Source organism: Amblyomma mixtum, chromosome 7 (genome assembly GCF_055824585.1).
Source record: "Amblyomma mixtum isolate Tamu chromosome 7, ASM5582458v1, whole genome shotgun sequence".
NCBI classification, from domain to species: domain Eukaryota; kingdom Metazoa; phylum Arthropoda; class Arachnida; order Ixodida; family Ixodidae; genus Amblyomma; species Amblyomma mixtum.
In genome coordinates this window covers 65,681,110-65,699,537 of record NC_143018.1, presented here as the reverse complement: position 1 = coordinate 65,699,537, position 18,428 = coordinate 65,681,110, and the positions used below count along the sequence as shown (strand labels likewise).

Below are 18,428 nucleotides of genomic sequence, written 5' to 3'. Positions count from 1 at the left end.
TTCCACTGGTGAAATGTCCGGGCAGGTGCTTTGACCTTCGTGGACATGCCGTGGCGGGATATCTCAGCCGTCGGCCTATTTCCCCTGCTATCGAAATGAATATTGCTCGCGTAAGCGTTAGCATTCAAGGATTGAGTAATGGTATAACATCTATACCGCTCGCCATTTATTTTTCAACACCAAAGGGCACAAAATTTTTTGTCGAAATAAAATAAGTGAAAAATTGTTGTTTCTATTTTTTTTCTTTTTGATGTACGGAAATCTGTTTCCCCCACCCCTCCTAAAACCACGCCCGGAGTCAAATTAACATTAGGAAAAAACTATGGACTACCTCAAAGAGGAGCGGTAATTGGCCCAATATGGGAAATATATTGGCAAAGGCCGGTTCTACAATGGACCAGAATGAAACCATTTATTACCGATATTGGGCCCATTACTGGTGCTGCTTGGGATAGTATACGAGTGTACTGCGCTTCCTCCCCCAGCCAGCGGCGAGCAAGTGACGTCACGAGATAACGCGCGCCCGCCGCTCGGTAGCGGGAGGAGAAGGCACGCCCACCGTTTTCCCTCGCTCCGTAAGCACTGCCGTGACGTCACGGCAGCACGCTGCCTACGCCAGGGAAGGGTACATTGCAAGCACTGATGAGCAACCAATTGTTCCTCAAGTGGATAAAAACAGGCACTCGCGGCGGGAAAGGCTATCTCTCGCTTGTGACCTGTTCAGACATTCTCGGGAGAAACCTGCCAGCCAGCTCGAAGAAGTCCTGTTTGTTCGACCTCGACGAGTCGGTAAGCCTTTCGAACACCTACTATTTTATCCGACAGAACATCCTCTCGCTCATTGCTTTACCTGGCGTTAGGTAAAAAAAAAAAAAAAACGCCTTCCTAACGTGCCGTGCCTTTTCCTATTTCGCCCTAACGTACAGCCTTTGTCAAAAGTTTGAAGCCCAGGGGGTTTTCTTTTCAGCCGCACTGTGTCGTTCTTAATGAATCTCTAGCGCTCCAAATTTCCTGAACGTGATAAGATTTCTGGTACTGCCTCCTGCAATAGGTAGGACTTTCACGAATGCTCCTGGAGTCCCAATAAAAAGCTCAGAAGTGAACCCCCTGGGCTGTAAACTTTTGACAAAGATTGTAACTTCCGTAGCTGAGACTCGTTGCACCACGTGTTGGAAAACGTAATGCGAGAAGCACCTGCATGTAGCTGGCCCGGAACTTCGCCTTCTCGGCCAACTGCGCACATTGACACCACATTAGGAAAACTATGTACTTCCTGTAAACTTTGTTCATATAGATGGCAAGAGCGGGGACTAGTTGCTGCTTCATATATCCCGCTTAACTGACTTGCTTACTCGAAGCAACCATGCGAGAATGGTCCTTGCAACGGTTGTCCTACAAAAATCAGAATTTCACACTTTTCTGAGGCACTGAAAGCTATATCCGTGGGAAAAAAAGTGCACAAGCATGACGAATATTCTTCACAGCGACTTGCAGTGGCAGTGGGATGTAGGCAGCGATGTTGAGTAACAGTTTGGCGCATTCTTTGTATAGTTAGCGAATTTTGTATCGTAAGCAACAATCAATGCTAGGTTTTCTGTGGGAAAAAATGCTACTGGTAACTACAGACTGCTTTCGTCCCCGCCGTAAGCAACCGCTCTTATTATTAGTGCAGTTGACACACCAGGGTTCCTTAAAATCATCTCATGCAGCTTACTTGTTTACCGTCGTTGTTACCTGTTATGCGTGGTTGTAAACTTACTTGTTTACCTTGAGTTACTTATTTACCGTTTAAACCAAAAAGCTGGAACGTTCCAGTGAAAAGTAACGGCGGCGTTTTTCCCTTTGGCTCGTTGTCGAAAAAAAAAAACGGTCCCTGCAGCATGGTAAGAGCTTCAAGTGCTTAAGGCACACCTCAGAAGTCGGTGTGATGGAAACATCAGTGCCCTTTTTGCAAGCATTCTTTGTAGAATGGTCGCTGGGTAAGGAAAGGGGGGGGGGGGGGGGGGGCAGGATAACAATTAAGGACCCCCATTTTACGTTTATCAAAATTTGTGGAACATTTACTGCACCCTTAAAGCCCAAGTCTATTCACAAGCGAGGACGAAGGCTGTCCCCCGCGTACAGAGATTTAGGACTTTAGGTGTGGCCTGAAGATTTATGATCCCGGCTGTACGTGCGTCTCGGCACATAGGCGGTTGTCTTGATACTGCAATACGTGGCATCGCTATCTTTTTCGTACAAGTGCTGTTCTGTGGGCTTCCTATGTGTGCGCAATAACGTCAGGAGGTCAGGGTCGATAAAGTAGGCTGTATATAGCGGTCATCTTAACGTTTTCGTAGCTCGTATCTACGGCGACATGTTCGAAGCGATCTCGTGATGCATTTCATGCCTTCTGCGTTTCGTTCGGGGCATCAGCCACCGTTCAAAGGCGGTTAGCATGAAAGCAGCAGGTCGCTTTCATACTTCCTATATTTAGAAGAATAAATATACCATGTTTGCCAAAGTGGTGGAGTGGCTAAAAATGCAAAGGAGCCATTTCCATGATAGATGACGAAGTAGTAGATGCTGGATGTGAACAGTAAGGGCGAAACCAACCAGATTTTCACAGTTTTCTCGACTTTGGGAAAACATCGTTGTCATATTAGGATAATTAGTATAAGGAATGAGGTGGACTTTGGGCCATGAACATCGAAAAGAAGGTGAAGATAATGCTGAAGCAATCCATGCCGATCGTGGGTCCCAGCGTGCGTACAAAATTCTCCGCTTTTACGAAGCGCACTGCTCCCAATATGCGGAATTGGGTCTCTATCGGTTCACCATGCATGCATGTCACCATTTGCGATTAATGTCGCAGAAGATTTCATTTAACCGTAGTAAACGTTCAATGGGGTGCACTGGTATGGTGGCCACATCCGCTATGTGAGAGACGCCGAAGTGGAAGGTTTTACATATGTGCAATTTATATGGTCCAGTAACGGCGAAAGACCGGAAGCTCAACAATTTTAATGCGAGAGCTTTAAAGCCTCATGGGGCCAATATGCGTCACCAGTCATAAAAGTCGCCCATTGGCTGGAAGGAAGTGACGTCACGTGATCGGAAGTGACGTTACTTGCAGAAAAGTCATCAACAGCTTCTTATGCTGTCGCACTGCGAACGAATATTGTAATTAGGTGCCTTTATGAACTGCGAGACACAGCGGCGAACATTGCAGCCTCTGTGCCAGCGTAAGCTTGGTCCAAAGCTGGGTTAAGACGGGTTTGCAATTTGGCGCTTGTCGTTTTTAACAGGTGCAGGTGGCGGAGAAAGTTTTATGGTTTATGGAGGTTTTAACGACATAAAGCGATTCAGGCTATGAAGGAAGCCGTAGTGAAGGGCTCAGGAAATTTCGACCACCTGGGGTTCTTTAACGTGCACTGACTTCGCATAGTCCAAGGGCCTCTATAGAATTTCGCTTCCATCGAAATTGACCGCCGCTACAGGGATCGAACCCGCGTCTTTCGGGTCAGCAACCGAACGCCATAACGACTGAGCCACCGCGGCGGCAGGGAAAGTGAAGGGTTTGAATACGGAAATGAAGCGAACACTGATGCACTGGTGCGAAGGCTTTTTTTAAGGGAAGGGGCCATGAGGAAATAAGGTAAGTGGGCGAGCAGAAATTGAACGGAACGCGATGCATCTGGTTTGTGAAGGCCTGTGCCGTGTGGTGATGATGAAGTCGTATGGTTACTTTCGAGTGCAGTGTAATACTAATCGTACACAGATAAAGTACTTAAACTGCTCTTAAAACCACTGCGTGTTTCTTCCGTACAAAAAGAAGAAAGGAAAGCTAGGAAAGATCTGTCGTTCTAAGAAAGCTATGAAGAGAGCCATTTCAATGAAGGCCATCATAGTCTCTGTAGGGGATTCCCCATCAATGCGTTATCTCCACAGAAGGACCACTCGGGAACGATGAGGGTTAAACAAATACGCGTAGATCGTGGCGATTGCTGCGATCTGCGTACACATCGGTCGCAGGTTCCCGAGTGAATGGAAGATCGCTTCTCATAACACCAGAAGGCAAGGTCTTTCGGGCCACTTTTCCCTCATAGCGCGCGCATCTCGGCCGAGTACTGTCTGCCAGGTAAGGAAGCGAGCCGCTCGGCAAGCGGGGGCGAAGAATGCGGAGAACGTAAAACTAACACAAAAACAAGCAAAGAAGCAAGCGATGACCTAAAAGCAACAACCTGCGGCGCGACGGCGAACAGCGAAGAACGAGAGAAAGGGAAGCAGCGTGCAGCCGCCGTCGCCAGGCAAAGTCCGCGATAAAGGATAGGTGCCGTGTAATCTGATTTGCGCCAAACGTACGTCGCGCCACCTATAGCAGCTGCCGCCGCCGGCGTCGGCGGCAAGGAGGGTTGGAAGGAAAGAAGCCCCGCAGCAGTAGCGCGCCTGATCCCAGCGCTGGTTTCGGTGTCAGAGCCCCCCCCCCCCCCCCCCCCCGCCGATCGGCCGCCGACCACTTCGCGTTCATTCCCCCCATCCTCTCAGTCGGCGCGCGGCTTGGTCTGCTCAGGTTCGTCTGGCTCCGGCTTCATATCCACCCATTGTCTTCGAGCGCCCATCCGGCTGCAGACGAGGTTCGCGCTTTCCCAGACACCTTTGAGTGAGACAGAGCCGCCGCCGCCGCTCCTGGGCTGGTCGGGTGTCCTGCGTCTGGTCCCGGAGGGGGGGTAGAGAGAGTCCCTTCCTGTTGACCGTCTACTGTTCACATCCTGTCGTCCGTCCAACGTTCTCAGCCCCAGAGCCGTCGCCGCGGAAAAAGCCGTCTGGATTCTCGAACGCCAGTTAGCACCTTTGGCCGGCTTGCACTTGAAGCCCTGAAGTGAGCTCGCCGCTGTCCTGGTTCAGCCCTGACTTGTCCCCACACGCGGTCTTGCCTTCAGCAGCAGAACACACCTGTTGAAGCCGGGATAGAGCGGACGCCGGTCGAGTGTAGGACATTGATTTGACGCCGGAAAGACGCTCCGGATCTGAGCCAGGATCCCGGCCTCTCAGTTGCATCTTCTTGGAGGCAACGCCCACCACACGAGGAACCCTGAGACCGGCGCCGCCGCCCTTCACTGGCTTCTGTGCATCGCTCTCTCCAGGTTTGTTTCTCTTTTCACGTTGCGTGTTGCGTCAGCCCATGCATCCTGCGAAAAAAAGAAAAAAGAGGGCTCAGTAAGGAAAGCTCTACGCACGCTTCCGTAGACGAAGTGATGCCGGCCGCAGTGCTTGCCGGAAAGTCGCGCAACGCGCTTACGGTTTCTTTTTCTTTGTCTGGCACACACTTGTCTTTTCCTTTGAGCGACTCCTGCTGCCGCCGGTGCAAAGGAGTGAAGAAAAATACGTAAAGAGTACGTTATTGTCTTGCACCTTTGTAACTGTTGTTCGACTGCTGCGCGTTGAGGGTGTGTGGTAGTAACGTATTGGTTGTCTGCTTACTTCCTCTTGATTGACGGGGAGGCCCGCTGACGCCTCCTCTTGCTTTGCAGCACGAACCGTCAGCGGGAAACAAAGGGAGCCTGTGCCACTGATTCAAGGCGCGCGCACTTGAAGGCTGTGCTCGTCTACCGAAGTCTCGCCTGTCCCTCCGGTTGTTCCTGCCGTCGAAGATGATCACTCGGCCGTGTACTACCGTGCTGCTCTTGCTACTGTCGGCGGTATCCTCGTTTCACTTCGCTTCGGGGGATATCAACTCTGGTGAGGATGTCGCTGCTAATTTGAAAGTCCGCTCTGATGGCGTGTAGCATTGACATTTTACGCACAGGTTGAGCGGCTGTTCCTTTAACGTATTGCGTGACCATGGTTTCGACCTTTGTCCAGGAGACAAAACGGTGATATTCCAAATAGCTTCCGACTCTAAAACAGCGCTTGCTCTATCTGACGTTTGGCCTCCGCGCAGGTTAAGTCGAGGTATACAGAGTAGGGATATTTGATGCTCCTGTATAGCTCGCGCGATTCCCCAGTCTAGTGCTACATAAGCACTGGCTAAAATCAACGCTATAATCCCCAGTTCTGCCATGGATCGCCAGTCGATCGCATGGCTGCCAAGAATATGTTGGGGCAATCAAAACTAATGAAAAATAGGCTCCTGCCTGCACCGGTATGCGTAACAGGCTTAATTCAGTGGTAAATAAATTCATTGGTCCAGAGGGACAAATTTAGTTTCCCAGTGAACGTGTTGTTTCGCAGTCACTCCTTACTGTGCCTGAAAAGGTGAGTAGCTCGAAGCGAGGTTCAGCTAGCGCTGTCAACTCGCAGTATCTTTTATGGGTGTTTGATAAAGTTTTACGTTGTACGCCGTTGGCTCTAAGAATGCAGCACTGGATCTCGCTATCACCGCGCCTGTCAGTCGGCCGGTGCCGTGGATGATAAGAACGGAATGCAGTAGTTGGAAAATACTCACTACACAACGGCCATGGTGACAGCTTCACGCACGTGTGTTCGTTCACCTTCCCTTTGAATCCAAGCTTTTCATAGCGTGCGGTTGCTATAGAACCACGTGTCGCGCATACTTGGGTGACGTGTGGGGAACGTCGTAGGACAAGAGGTATAGCGGTCAGAAATAGTCGGTAGTAGAAGGGGGGGGGGGGGGGGGGGGTATACGCCGAAGGGTTAGTCGTTTCGTTCTCTGCAATATCTGCATAAAAATATGGCTGCACAGAGGACTGCGAGGACGTGATTCGTAAAGAACATTTATTTTCTCACACAAAAAAATACTTACGAAGAATCGCGGCTATTTACAACATTTTCACGCAATAAACAATATAAAAGCTTCTGCTCTACAACAAAGTCTGCAACTCCGAACTAATGGTATTTTTCAAAACTTCTACCCTATGCTTGTGATGAATCTGCGCCGGCAGCTGAGGCGCTTAAAAAAGCACTTTGTATTTTCGTGGTAGTTTATGATCATTTGAGGACAATGCTCAAAGTAGGCTCACTTGAAAAGGTATGTTTAATTCGGTGAACTGTGCCTTCAATGAAAAGGAGGCGAATAAGAGAGACTATTCTCTGCAATAACTTCCGCTTTCGGTTATAGAGCCGCCACAAGGTATATCAGTCTTTTAGAGATAAACAGAGAACAGAGGGGGGGGGGGGGCAGTTGCAGCCCTCAGAAAATTTCGACCCCCCCACCTCCCCCTGCTACGCCCCTTTAGGACAGGGTTAGTTAAAGGCCATCTGGAGAAAGCCTTTGTCCTACAGTGAACATAGATTGATGATGATGATGACAAAACTTTCATCTCGCTTCATAATAAAGGGACAATGAGGACGAACTGAAGATAGTAGCGATGCGATATGTATTGGCAGAAAGGCTACTTTCACTGCCAGCGGAGGTTTCATGAGCAAGGAAAGGAGATAAAACGGAACTACAAGAATCGCCGAGCGTTTTCTCCAGGCAGATTGCGGAAACATCGAGAGGAAGTCTTTTCGCCCGCAGTACCCTGGAAGCTATAGGCTACACCAGGACATCTCGAGTTGCCGTGAAACTGATTCGCTATATGTCGCCGTGTCTTCTTGAGTGTGAACTGGTGTTTGAGGATTTCACAACCCATGTGCCTTCATTAACTTTCAACTACTGTGAAAATTGAACTAAAGAGCTTGTTGAGTTTTAATGAATGTAACCACCTTTCTGCCTTTGAGGTGTGACCCGGGGTGAGGCCTCGTCAGGAAGAATGCCAGCAGCTTCTTCCTTTTGTCTCATCTCGTGGGCATGTACTGTGCATACAAGTTCATGTCTGAATAAAATGATTGATTGATTAAAAAAAAAGTAGCCACGCGTCCGAAAGATAGCTCGCGTTCACGTCGATGTTCGTTCGTTCCGGAGCCAACTGCCGCGCGCAGTGGCGCAGTGTAAACGATGTTCCTCGTCTTCTCATGAAGGTCACCGTCGATAAGCTATCGGGGAAATAAGGGGACTGGCGGAATTGCTCCAGTGTAGCGAGATTACGCGTGCGCCGGAAATCTAGAGTGAACTGTGCTCTTATGCGGCTGCAGCTTGCGGCCACTTATAGGAAAGCCGATGTAAGGCACTTGATGCGCTCGGCTCTCAAGCACGAACCTTTGCCCCTTCCGCGATGCCGTCGACTAATTCGTTGCTTTCAGTCATCGCTCAAGTGCTTATGCGACAAGATATTTCGGCCATTGCGTGCAACGGGACTCAGCGGTCACGGGAACAACTGTGTTGTGCTTATCTTGGTTGTCGCGAATACGAAACGTACAGGGACGCTGAGGACGATTCAATCTTTTTCCATGGTAAAGAATTATACTGTGGCTGTTTCTGGGTGTGCTTGTCCGGTAGCAGGCGTCGAATCTACTCCCGAGAAAATATAATTTAACAATTTTCCCTACACTCTATACAAATTCATGACGTCCACACCGAAAATGTCTCCATCGTTTTGATGTGAATGATCGTGTAGCGTAGCCTCCGTGATCCGCAAATAAAACTTGCCTTCATGCATCGCAGTTTAGTTACGAATTCGCGCGATGGTAGCGGCACCTAATTTTTTTTTTTGCCGTTTCAAAACCCGAATCTCCAATTTCAACAAAATTGACTTTTGTCTTTAGAAGGCGGTAATATATTGGTATAGCTGACCTTAATTTATTAACGGTTTTCCCGCGAGACGCCCCCTTCTATTTAAATTCCAACCACATCTCTCGGTTCGCAACGAGGTGCTTGGACGCCTTGATTCGTTTGTTCGTCGCCATGTGGCGCAACTTTCATGGAATGGTGGCCTACGTCATAGCGCAAGGTGCTGAATGAATGACTGGCTAATCCTCTCTGTAAATCACTGCCTTGCGAAGAATAGCTAGAACTTTGATCTCTTGCTTCCCGTCGTACGTCACTAATTGCGATAGCTCTGCCTTCCTAAAACTGCTTGTCCGGAGTAGACACAAAGACCGGCGAATGAGAAGACGAAAGAAAAGATTCTGCACTCTAAGCAGAAAAGAATAAAGGAATATAAAGGGAGTAAAGCTGTCCTCTGGCGAATACCCTTTTCTAAAAGGGCTTGCGCTAGAGGACAGTTTAATCCCATAGTCGTATTCGTGTTTTGAGTGTATCAAGGGGTCCGGTCGGTTGAGACGGCTTGCGTTCCAGAAGCACATTACAGTTCGTACAGTCGTGAGCATTATTAGAGGGAACAGTTTTTCGCAGGTTTACCACTTTTATGGTTATTTCAACAGTAAATATGAGTGACTTGAGTATCATACGCCAAGAGAAAAACTAGCGAGAAAACGCAAAAAAAGCTATGCTTGTGAAGCATAATTATGGAGTAATCAATAAATGAACGCACAAACTTTATTCCCTCTCTTGTTGTTCACGAATGTACACTCTAAACACGAATGAACCTGTATGGCAGTAAGAAGGGTGTAAGCGCTCTTCTAGCGCCCTCCCGTTTAGTGACAGGGTGTGATGCTTAAGTCCTGAAGTAGATTTCGATCACTAAACGTATACGTAGTGCTTACTATTTATTTATTTATTATTCCTCAAAGGCCCCTTTCGGGACATTACATGAGGGGACATTACTCTTTGCAACAGAGGCATATTCCAGCTTCAAAGCATAGTAACTTGATGTAGTTATCGAAAGGAGGCTTTAGAACACGGCACCCGAGGTATTGAGTTTAGCATATAAAGGCAACAGAGAGCTTTTAATTAGCATAAATTGCCTCCGCGGTGGCTCAGTGGTTATGGTGCTCGGCTGCTGACCCGAAAGACGCGGGTTCGATCCCGGCCGCGGCGGTTGAATTTGGAGGAATTCTAGAGGCCCGTGTACTGTGCGATGTCAGTGCACGTTAGAGAACCCCAGGTGGTCGAAATTTCCAGAGCCCTCCACTTCGGCCTCTCTCATAGCCTTAGTCGCTTTGGGACGTTAAACCCCATAAACCAAACCAATTAGCATAAATTAATCCGCGGGAGCCTGGTGGTCGGGGCCCCTAGTCCAGGGCTCCGCTGGCGGCAGCTGACTTGCTGACTACCCGGATGATCCAGGCATTGAAACCTAGGTTAAAATCTTCGTAGCTGTTAGAAAATTGGAGCCGCCGCGATGGCTTGGTGGTTATGGCACCCGGCTGCTGGCCCGAAAGACGCGGGTTCGATCCCGGCCGCGGCGGCCGAATTTCGATGGAGGCGAAATTCTAGAGGCCCGTGTATACTGTGAGATGTCAGTGCACTTTACAGAACCCCCAGGTGGTCGAAATTAACCGGAGCCCTCCACTAAAGCGTCTCTCATAGCCTGAGTCGCTTTGGGACGTTAAACCCAATAAGCTAAACTAAAATATTAGAAAATCGGATGTTTTGAAGAAGGAATTCGTCTCTGTTGCCAACCGTAAGCATTTCGTATTTTTAGTGCTGGAAAATCTACCCCTGGTCTTGGGCAACGTACCTGCCCCCTGAAAGGGAGCGCACTACAGGACAGGTTCATCATCATCATAATCCTAATGAGCCTGACTACACCCACTGCAGGGCAAAGGCCTCTCCCATATCTCTCCAATTAACCCTGTCCTTTGCCAGTTGCGGCCACTGTATCCCCGCAAACTTCTTATTCTCATCCGCCCACCTAACTTTCTGCCGTCCACTGCTACGTTAAGGACCAGCGGTTATCTTGCCTTCGCATTACATGCCCTGCCCAAGCCCATTTCTTCCTCTTGATTTCAACTAAGATGTAATTAACCCGCGTTTGTTCCCTCACCCACTCCGCCCTCTTCCATTCTCTTAACGTTACACCTACCATTTTCCTTTCCATAGCTCGCTGCGTTGTTCTTAACTTAAGCTGAACCCTCTTTGTTAGCCTCCACGTTTCTGCCCCATAGGTGAGTATCGGTAGGATACAGCTGTTGTATACAAGACAGGCTACTCCTTTCTTGCTCAGTTAACGGTTCAGAGCGTACGTTCGTGAACAATGTACCAAAACCAGACCATATTTGTATTTTTTTCCCTTGTCATTCGAGCCCCGACGCCGTCAACCCGACGCGTCATGTTTTATGAACTGGTGTTCTAATTCACGGATCGCAAACCAGTCGTTCCCTTTTTTGCTCTTGCTCCCCTTTGGCAGAGAAAAGATTTCGAGTGCAGGCGCGTCTGAAGATAAGTCGCCGAGTGCGGCTCAGAATGCATTGCCTGCTTTTTTTTTTTATTTAGCATGCGTTATCAGGCTTCGACCTGCGCAGCTGTTTTCGGACTTCCTGCTCTGACCACATAGTGTACTGCGGGGAGAGGAGTCTCGAGAGGACCGAGACACTTGTGAATGATAGGCGCGCATGCTTGGTTGCGTCGGCAAGAATTTTTCTTTGTTATATACCCCACAGCACGTGCTGTCGTTGACGCAAGCTAAATGCGAAAGAATGCCATCGCGTCTCCTAGCGGGGCGCTGCTGTGCACATTATTCGAATTCCGTTATGTACAGTTGTCAACGAAGAAACGAGAGCCGGTATTCTGATTTGTGTCAGTTTTTATTTTGTCTCAATTAGTTTTTTGGCTAAAGTCCAGCGATAGCGAAGGTGTGGCGTATAGCTTCAGCACATGAGGAGCCGAGGTGGCTCAGTGGTTATGATGCTCGGCTGGGGTCCAGAAAGACGCGGGTTCGGTCCTGGCCGCGGCGGTCGCATTTCGATGAAGGCGAAATGCTAGAAGCTACTGTGCGATGTCAGTGCACGTTAAAGAACCCCAGGTGGTCGAAATTTCCGGAGCCCTTCACTGCGGCGTCCCTCATAGCCTGAGTCGCTTTGGGACGTTAAGCCCCAGTAAACGAAACGAATAAACCATTGGAACATTCTTTTCCTGAGAATTTCAGGTTTGTAGTTATGAGATTTTCAAATTTGGCGGTGCTCATGACGTCACGGCCTTCTGGACTAATCAGGTGCATTTGCATGAAAGGCGGGTTAATGACATCCCAGTCGAAATCAAGAGGAAGAAGTTGGCTTGGGCAGGGCATGTAATGCGAAGGAAAGATAAACGCTGGTCCTTAAGGGTAATCGAGTGGAAGGGAAGGCAAGTGTAGCAGTGGGCGGCAGAAAGTTAGGTGGACGGATGAGATTAAGGAGTTTGCGGGGATAGGGTGGCTTAAAGCTGCCAAAGAACAGGGTTAATGGAGAGACGTGAGAGAGGCCTTATCTTTGCAGTGGGCGTAGCCAGGCCGATGATGGACAGGATTAATTGGAGAGATGTGAGTCTTTTGCCCTACAGTGGGCATAGTCACGCTGATGATGATGAACCTAAATGCCACTGCGTCAATAACCCGCACGGATTTTATAGCACGCAACGGATTTTGTCAAGTCCGGTCTAGTGTAGCACAACTCCGCGGCGTAACGCTCGCACGTTTTAGCGTTTCATTCGTTGTAGATTGTGCGCGCGTAATATTAACGTGACAGCGTTAAGAGCTCCGTTAAGCGGAGAACCCGGTGCAGTTGGCGTTGCCGCCGGTGCATGTGGTAAAGCTTGATTTGGTCGAGGGGGCCGTGACTTCCCACAGAGTTCCGGAATCAAGTTATTAAAACGCCTGCAAACTGGCGATTAGAAGGTCACAACATGAAAAACGTCATTAGGACATGTATGTATTCAAAGGAAATGAATTCCGCCGCCGCGATGGCTCAGCGGTTATGGTGCTCGGCTGCTGACCCGAAAGAGGCGGGTTCGATCCCGGTCGCGGCGGTTGAATTTCTTTGGAGGAGAAATTCTAGAGGCCCGTGTACTGTGCGATGTCAGTGCACGTTAAAGAACCCCAGGTGGTCGAAATTTCCGGAGCCCTCCACTACGGCGTCCCTCGTAGCGTGAGTCGCTTTGGGACGTTAAACCCCATAAACCAAACCAAACCAAACCAAACCAAAGGAAATGAATTGCGCTAAAAATGATGTAGCCGCTATTAGTTGGCACTCGAGCTCGTGACCCTCGGGTTGTGAGTCATACTCGCTAGTCCTAGGCCACGCAGACAAGTTGGTATGGCTTGGTTATAGCGGGGCTTTATATTTTTTTATTTATTTGGTCATACGGTTAACCCTCAAATGAGAGTTGTTACAGGGAGGGAACAAAAACAAATACATTTCATAAACACTTCAATGAGCAATCATGAGTCAGAGTTCAAAATTTGTACACCATTTCTCAAAAACATATCAACACTTAGCTCAAATTGTTGCACGTTCGCACTCTCCACAACATCACTTGGCAATTTGTTCCATATCTCAATTACATCAGGGAAGAAGGAATACCGCTATACATCCCTGCTGTGGTTTTCTTTCGGCAACCACGTTTTAGAGGCGCTTTCACATAATGTTCTTTAGTTATTTTTAATGCCCCTTGCATTATCTGGAAAAAAAGTTCGAGTTGATGTTTTATTCTTCTAATTTCCAGCGTTTCCAATTCACACTGCTGCATCATCTTTGTAACCGAGTCAGTACGGCGATACAGTACGGCGATGTCATTGGTGTGGTCTTCATGCATAATAAGGAAACAGTGTCTCGGTCTCCTCTGGCGTGACACAGTACCGCTACCGCGTCATACCATTGAAGGCGCAACTTAAGCGTCCTCCAAATTTTTAAACTTTTTTTACCCAAACTTCTTAAGGTCATCCAAGCCAGCACAACATGGCAGGTGTTGAGTGCGCTTGTTCGCTTTTCGTGCAATGAACATGCCACCCCTGCCGCCGCCTTTATTTTGCACAATTTCACCCTGCACGTTTCGAGAGCGCGATCTGAATTGAGATGAATAATGAATTTTATTTCCAATGCCTTTTACAACTCTCTTCCAGCACCTCAGCGACGGCGCCTTCGAAATGAACGGGCAAAAGTTGTGGAAAACGGAATACGTGTGACAGGCTACCCGTTGTACTCTCTTGATCACAGTTAGCGGGAACACGGGAGCACGTGGGGCTGCGAGGAACCACTGTACAGGCGCAGTGTGTGTTCAGTAATGAACCGCACACTGAACTGTGATCAGGAACTGTGATCAGGAACTGTGATCAGGAACTGTGAACAGGAACTGTGAACAGGAACTGTGATCGTGAGCCGTGATCGTGAGCCGTGATCGTGAGCCGTGATCGTGAGCCGTGATCGTGAGCCGTGATCGTGAGCCGTGATCGTGAGCCGTGATCGTGAGCCGTGATCGTGAGCCGTGATCTTGAGCCGTGATCTTGAGCCGTGATCTTGAGCCGTGATCTTGAGCCGTGATCTTGAGCCGTGATCTTGAGCCGTGATCGTGAGCCGTGATCTTGAGCCGTGATCAAGAAAGTAGTACACATTGGCCGCTCATGGTAGACGAAAAAACAAATTATTTCTTTCACTCTGTTAAAAAAAATCGACGCCTGATATAGTGGTCTAGCTTGCATACAAGAACTTTAAAAACTAAAGCATTGTCGTGGTGCTCGCAAAACAGTACATCAACAAACACGGCAGTAATTTTTTTTTCATGAAAATATCTCCTATCGTCATTTCTTTCAGCGGATCGTGCCGCCAATCGTTTTTCGGCGCTGATAGCTCATCACACCGATCTTCCGTACATCAGGGGTACGCACTGATTCGGTGAACTCTCGCATCTTGTTGCAAAGCATGGCAACGTGAAACGTGTTATCGTCCCATGTGCAAGCATGTCTCATCAAGCTCTGCCTGAAACACTCCACACCGCTAACCCGCATTCGGGCTACTTAGTAAGGGTATGACAGTGTCTTTTGCGTGTGCGTACTCAGTACAATTAGAGGATGAGGTTTTTTTCCGACTTAATAAACGGGGCAAAATACAATACCATTTTTTGGCACGGTATGTGGTATCTTATTACATTTGAACCTTGTTGTAACTAAGCTGCAGGGACTCGGCGTTGACTTCGTTATAGCCGCAACTTCGTTATAGCCGCAACTTCGTTATAGCCGCAACTTCGTTATAGCCGCAACTTCGTTATAGCCGCAACTTCGTTATAGCCGCAACTTCGTTATAGCCGCAAATTCGTTATAGCCGCAACTTCGTTATAGCCGCAAATTCGTTATAGCCGCAAATTCGTTATAGCCGCAAATTCGTTATAGCCGCAAATTCGTTATAGCCGCAAATTCGTTATAGCCGCAAATTCGTTATAGCCGCAAATTCGTTATAGCCGCAAATTCGTTATAGCCGCAAATTCGTTATAGCCGCAAATTCGTTATAGCCGCAAATTCGTTATAGCCGCAAATTTGTTATAGCCGCAAATTTGTTATAGCCGCAAATTTGTTATAGCCGCAAATTTGTTATAGCCGCAAATTTGTTATAGCCGCAAATTCGTTATAGCCGCAAATTCGTTATAGCCGCAACTTCGTTATAGCCGCAACTTCGTTATAGCCGCAACTTCGTTATAGCCGCAACTTCGTTATAGCCGCAACTTCGTTATAACCAGTGTTGATCGAGCTTCCAAGGGGAATCTTCACTCCTTCGTTATATCAATTATTTCGTTATAAGCCGTTTCGTTATAACGAGGTTCGACTGTAATACGAATTTAAGCAGCCCCACAATTAAAGCCATGCGTATTAGAACTAAGGGAGGGAAGGGGCTCGGAACAGAGCCGTAGTTCATTTTTTTTCTTACGCATAATCTGTCTTGTGTGAATATACAGTTCGTGTTCATAAGCGCCTGCGCACCGTTGCCGAAACGTTTGGCGATGCGTCTGAAGCTGGTCGAACTTAAAAATTTCCTGTAGTGGATCTAAAAGTACAGCATTCTACTGTGCCGAAAGATAGCGTTCCGGGCTCGCTCGGAAATAAAAGCCAGGAAATACTTTTGTCACCCCGCCATTGAAACGGCAGTATTTGCTAACCCTTTGCAGTGCCTTGCTGATACCGCATGCTAACATGGATGCTTCAGCAGCTGTAGTTCTGTGGTGTTGCTGGTCTAACCTTCGCTTCGGTGGTGGTGGTGCTGGTGGTGGTTTTGTTTCGTTTCTTTACCAGATGTTTGCTTTGTTGTATACTACGTGCCGCTATCTTGTTTAAGCTGTTTCGCCCAACTAATTCCCCAATGGTGCGCTTTGCAGAACCGATCGAACCTTCCAACGTCGTCGATGGACCTTTGCCCGGTAAGCAAGCAAAGCACACGTCCCTACCGCTCTGTGAACAGAGACCGCGAAAGTGTGCCCATTAGCAACTGTCTTGTACTACAGGCTTGTTGCGGCACAGCCTGTGATGTGAACGCACCTCCATTGTCGCGCTATCTAATGCTGCATGCTGTATAGTGGAGGGCTCCGGAAACAGTTTAGACCACCTGGGGCTTTTGAACATGCATTCGCTTAGCGTAGTACGTGGGCGTTTTTTCCTTTATTTGGGGAAGAAATTTCATTTGAGATTTTCTGAGCGACCAGTCAGATTTTTTTTTTTCGGAACAAACGCTCATAAGCGTATTTTTGTTCTCGTTGATTTATACCCCTGTAGTGTCCCTTGAAGATTCACACTAATTTATTAGGATTTCGTCTGATGTAATTAGACAGAATTGAAGTAAAACTTTTCAGCTTCGAAATAATTTAAATATGGTGTTGAAGTCGGTAACAATCCAATGGCATAAAATGTAGAGATTGAAGTCGACAGGGAACTGTACCAGCGTTTTGTACTATGTCTTCTGCTTTCTTTATTTTTTCAGTTTGCAGAGGTAATTCTTTTCTTTCTGTCGGGTTCATTTGTATTTTTTTGTGCTTTCAGTTTTTAAGATATGTTTTGTTACGCGAATAATTATGCATCCCAAAAACCACGGATCACCAAGTGAATGGTTATAGTCCGGTGATTACGTGTGCCCCGTTTAAAATTGCCCTCCTTTCCTCGTAGCCTATTTCGACCGCACCATCGGCGGATAGGTTTCAGTTAAAGTGCTGATTACGGTCGCATATTCCACGTCTTTTTTTGGCTTCATTGAATACGCTTCCACATGTAGCTGTAAGCTTCTATTAAATTTTACGCGAAATCTGAGCATCTCCCGGTTTCAACAGCACTCAAGTTTCGAACCTTGGATAGCAACACACTTTTGCATGAGCAAACTTATTGCAGGTGAGGAGGAGTATGAGCTGACATCGCCTGGCTCCGATGCAGACACAGCATCGACTACCGATAGCAGTAAGTTAATTAGAGCAACGCTTTATATGCTTTGGTAATCATGACAGCTGTAATGAATGCGTCCTCACAAAGTTCGCGGAAGCTCTAAAGTACCTGCTAGCCAGTACCTGCCGTTGTTTCACATGAATAATGAGACAGTACGCTGCGAGCGCATGTAGCTTACCGTATTAAACCAAATATAAGCACCTTCTTTTTCCTTCTTCAGATGGATTTCTCTACTTAGGACAGGGAGGGTGCTTAAGATTGAAAAAGGTCTTACGCTTGAACTACCGATCTGTCATTTCAATTTAGCCTGGTTCGAAAGTCATGGCCGGGCGACGAAGTGCAGAGTACGTAAAAGGCGTACTGGCGCTAAAAAAACGGAGACAACACACACAACAGGACAGGACTGGCGCCAAAGTTGATTGTGTGTGTTGTCTCCGTTTATTTAGCGCCAGTACGCCTTTTGCGTAAACATGTCATGCTACAACCAACTAGCTCAAATCAAAGTATTGCAGAGTACGTTCTCGATACTACTCTTGGAAAAAAGGTAGTAGTACTTACTAACTTTTGGGGTAGTAACTGGTTGTCACATATGTTACTACAGCGTTAGTAACTGCAGTTATTAATGGGAAGGTAGTAACGACTGCTACCTACAGTCGACTGCTATCTGCGACTTGCTACCTGCAAGAAAATGAATAGAAACTCGCATATGTTGCTAGATTCATCGTACGGTGTGTTGGCGTGGCTTGTCAAATTTATGCGTACTCGAAAAATAAAAGAAGGGAATCCAGACAGGGCTATCAGAGCGCGCTGGCCGTAAATCACACACTTAGGTTAAGCTTATCGCGCATTAGATTTAGAAATTCTGCGAGGTGATGGCATCAACAACCTTACCGTGCACGCACAAAGGTTCAGAATGTAGGAAAAGCACAAATCAGTTGTTGTTGTTGTGACTGAGAGAAGGATGAAAAGGAAATTGCACGGGCCTGCTACTGGCTCTAGCCAAGCCACCACCGCTGCCAACGTGCAGATAGAGAAGAGGTAAGAGATCAGAGGAAAGAGAAAAAGGCAAGAAAAGACGCGCGTCGCAGCAACAACTGCGTCCGCCGGAGCGGACGCTGCTGAAGAAATCAGATAAGCGGCCGAAGCCGCGCTCTCCGAAGCGAGATCAGATGCACTCGCGCACTGCGCATGCACTACTACAGCACTACAGCAAGGGCTACTTTTACTAGCTATACCTTGAAGAGGGTAGCAAATAGCTGATAAAATGTAGTAAAAAGAAGTTCGAATTAATAAGTGCCGCACTTACTACCTTAACTTTTTTTTTTAAGAGTGTACGGCAATCGACACGCCCCCTGAGGCGCGAAGACTGCAGTAGCG

General features: G+C 47.7%; 1 protein-coding gene across 5 annotated transcripts in view; it reads left to right on the top strand.

Annotated features, from left to right (window-relative positions):
- The first annotated feature begins 642 nt into the window (after positions 1 to 642).
- Positions 643 to 18,428, top strand: part of LOC149336347 (uncharacterized) — a 63,180-nt gene continuing 45,394 nt past the window's right edge. The window contains exons 1-6 of one of the 5 annotated variants that reach the window (XM_089552840.1): positions 643 to 789; positions 4,923 to 5,126; positions 5,514 to 5,721; positions 14,449 to 14,514; positions 16,001 to 16,042; positions 17,001 to 17,066. In XM_089552840.1, the coding sequence (XP_089408966.1) occupies positions 5,634 to 5,721; positions 14,449 to 14,514; positions 16,001 to 16,042; positions 17,001 to 17,066 (262 nt within the window). In that variant the 5' untranslated portion in view covers positions 643 to 789; positions 4,923 to 5,126; positions 5,514 to 5,633. Of the gene's footprint in view, positions 790 to 4,456; positions 5,127 to 5,513; positions 5,722 to 14,448; positions 14,515 to 16,000; positions 16,043 to 17,000; positions 17,067 to 18,428 lie in introns of those variants that run through there. The other 4 variants (XM_089552839.1, XM_089552841.1, XM_089552842.1 and 1 more) reach the window with 4 other exon arrangements.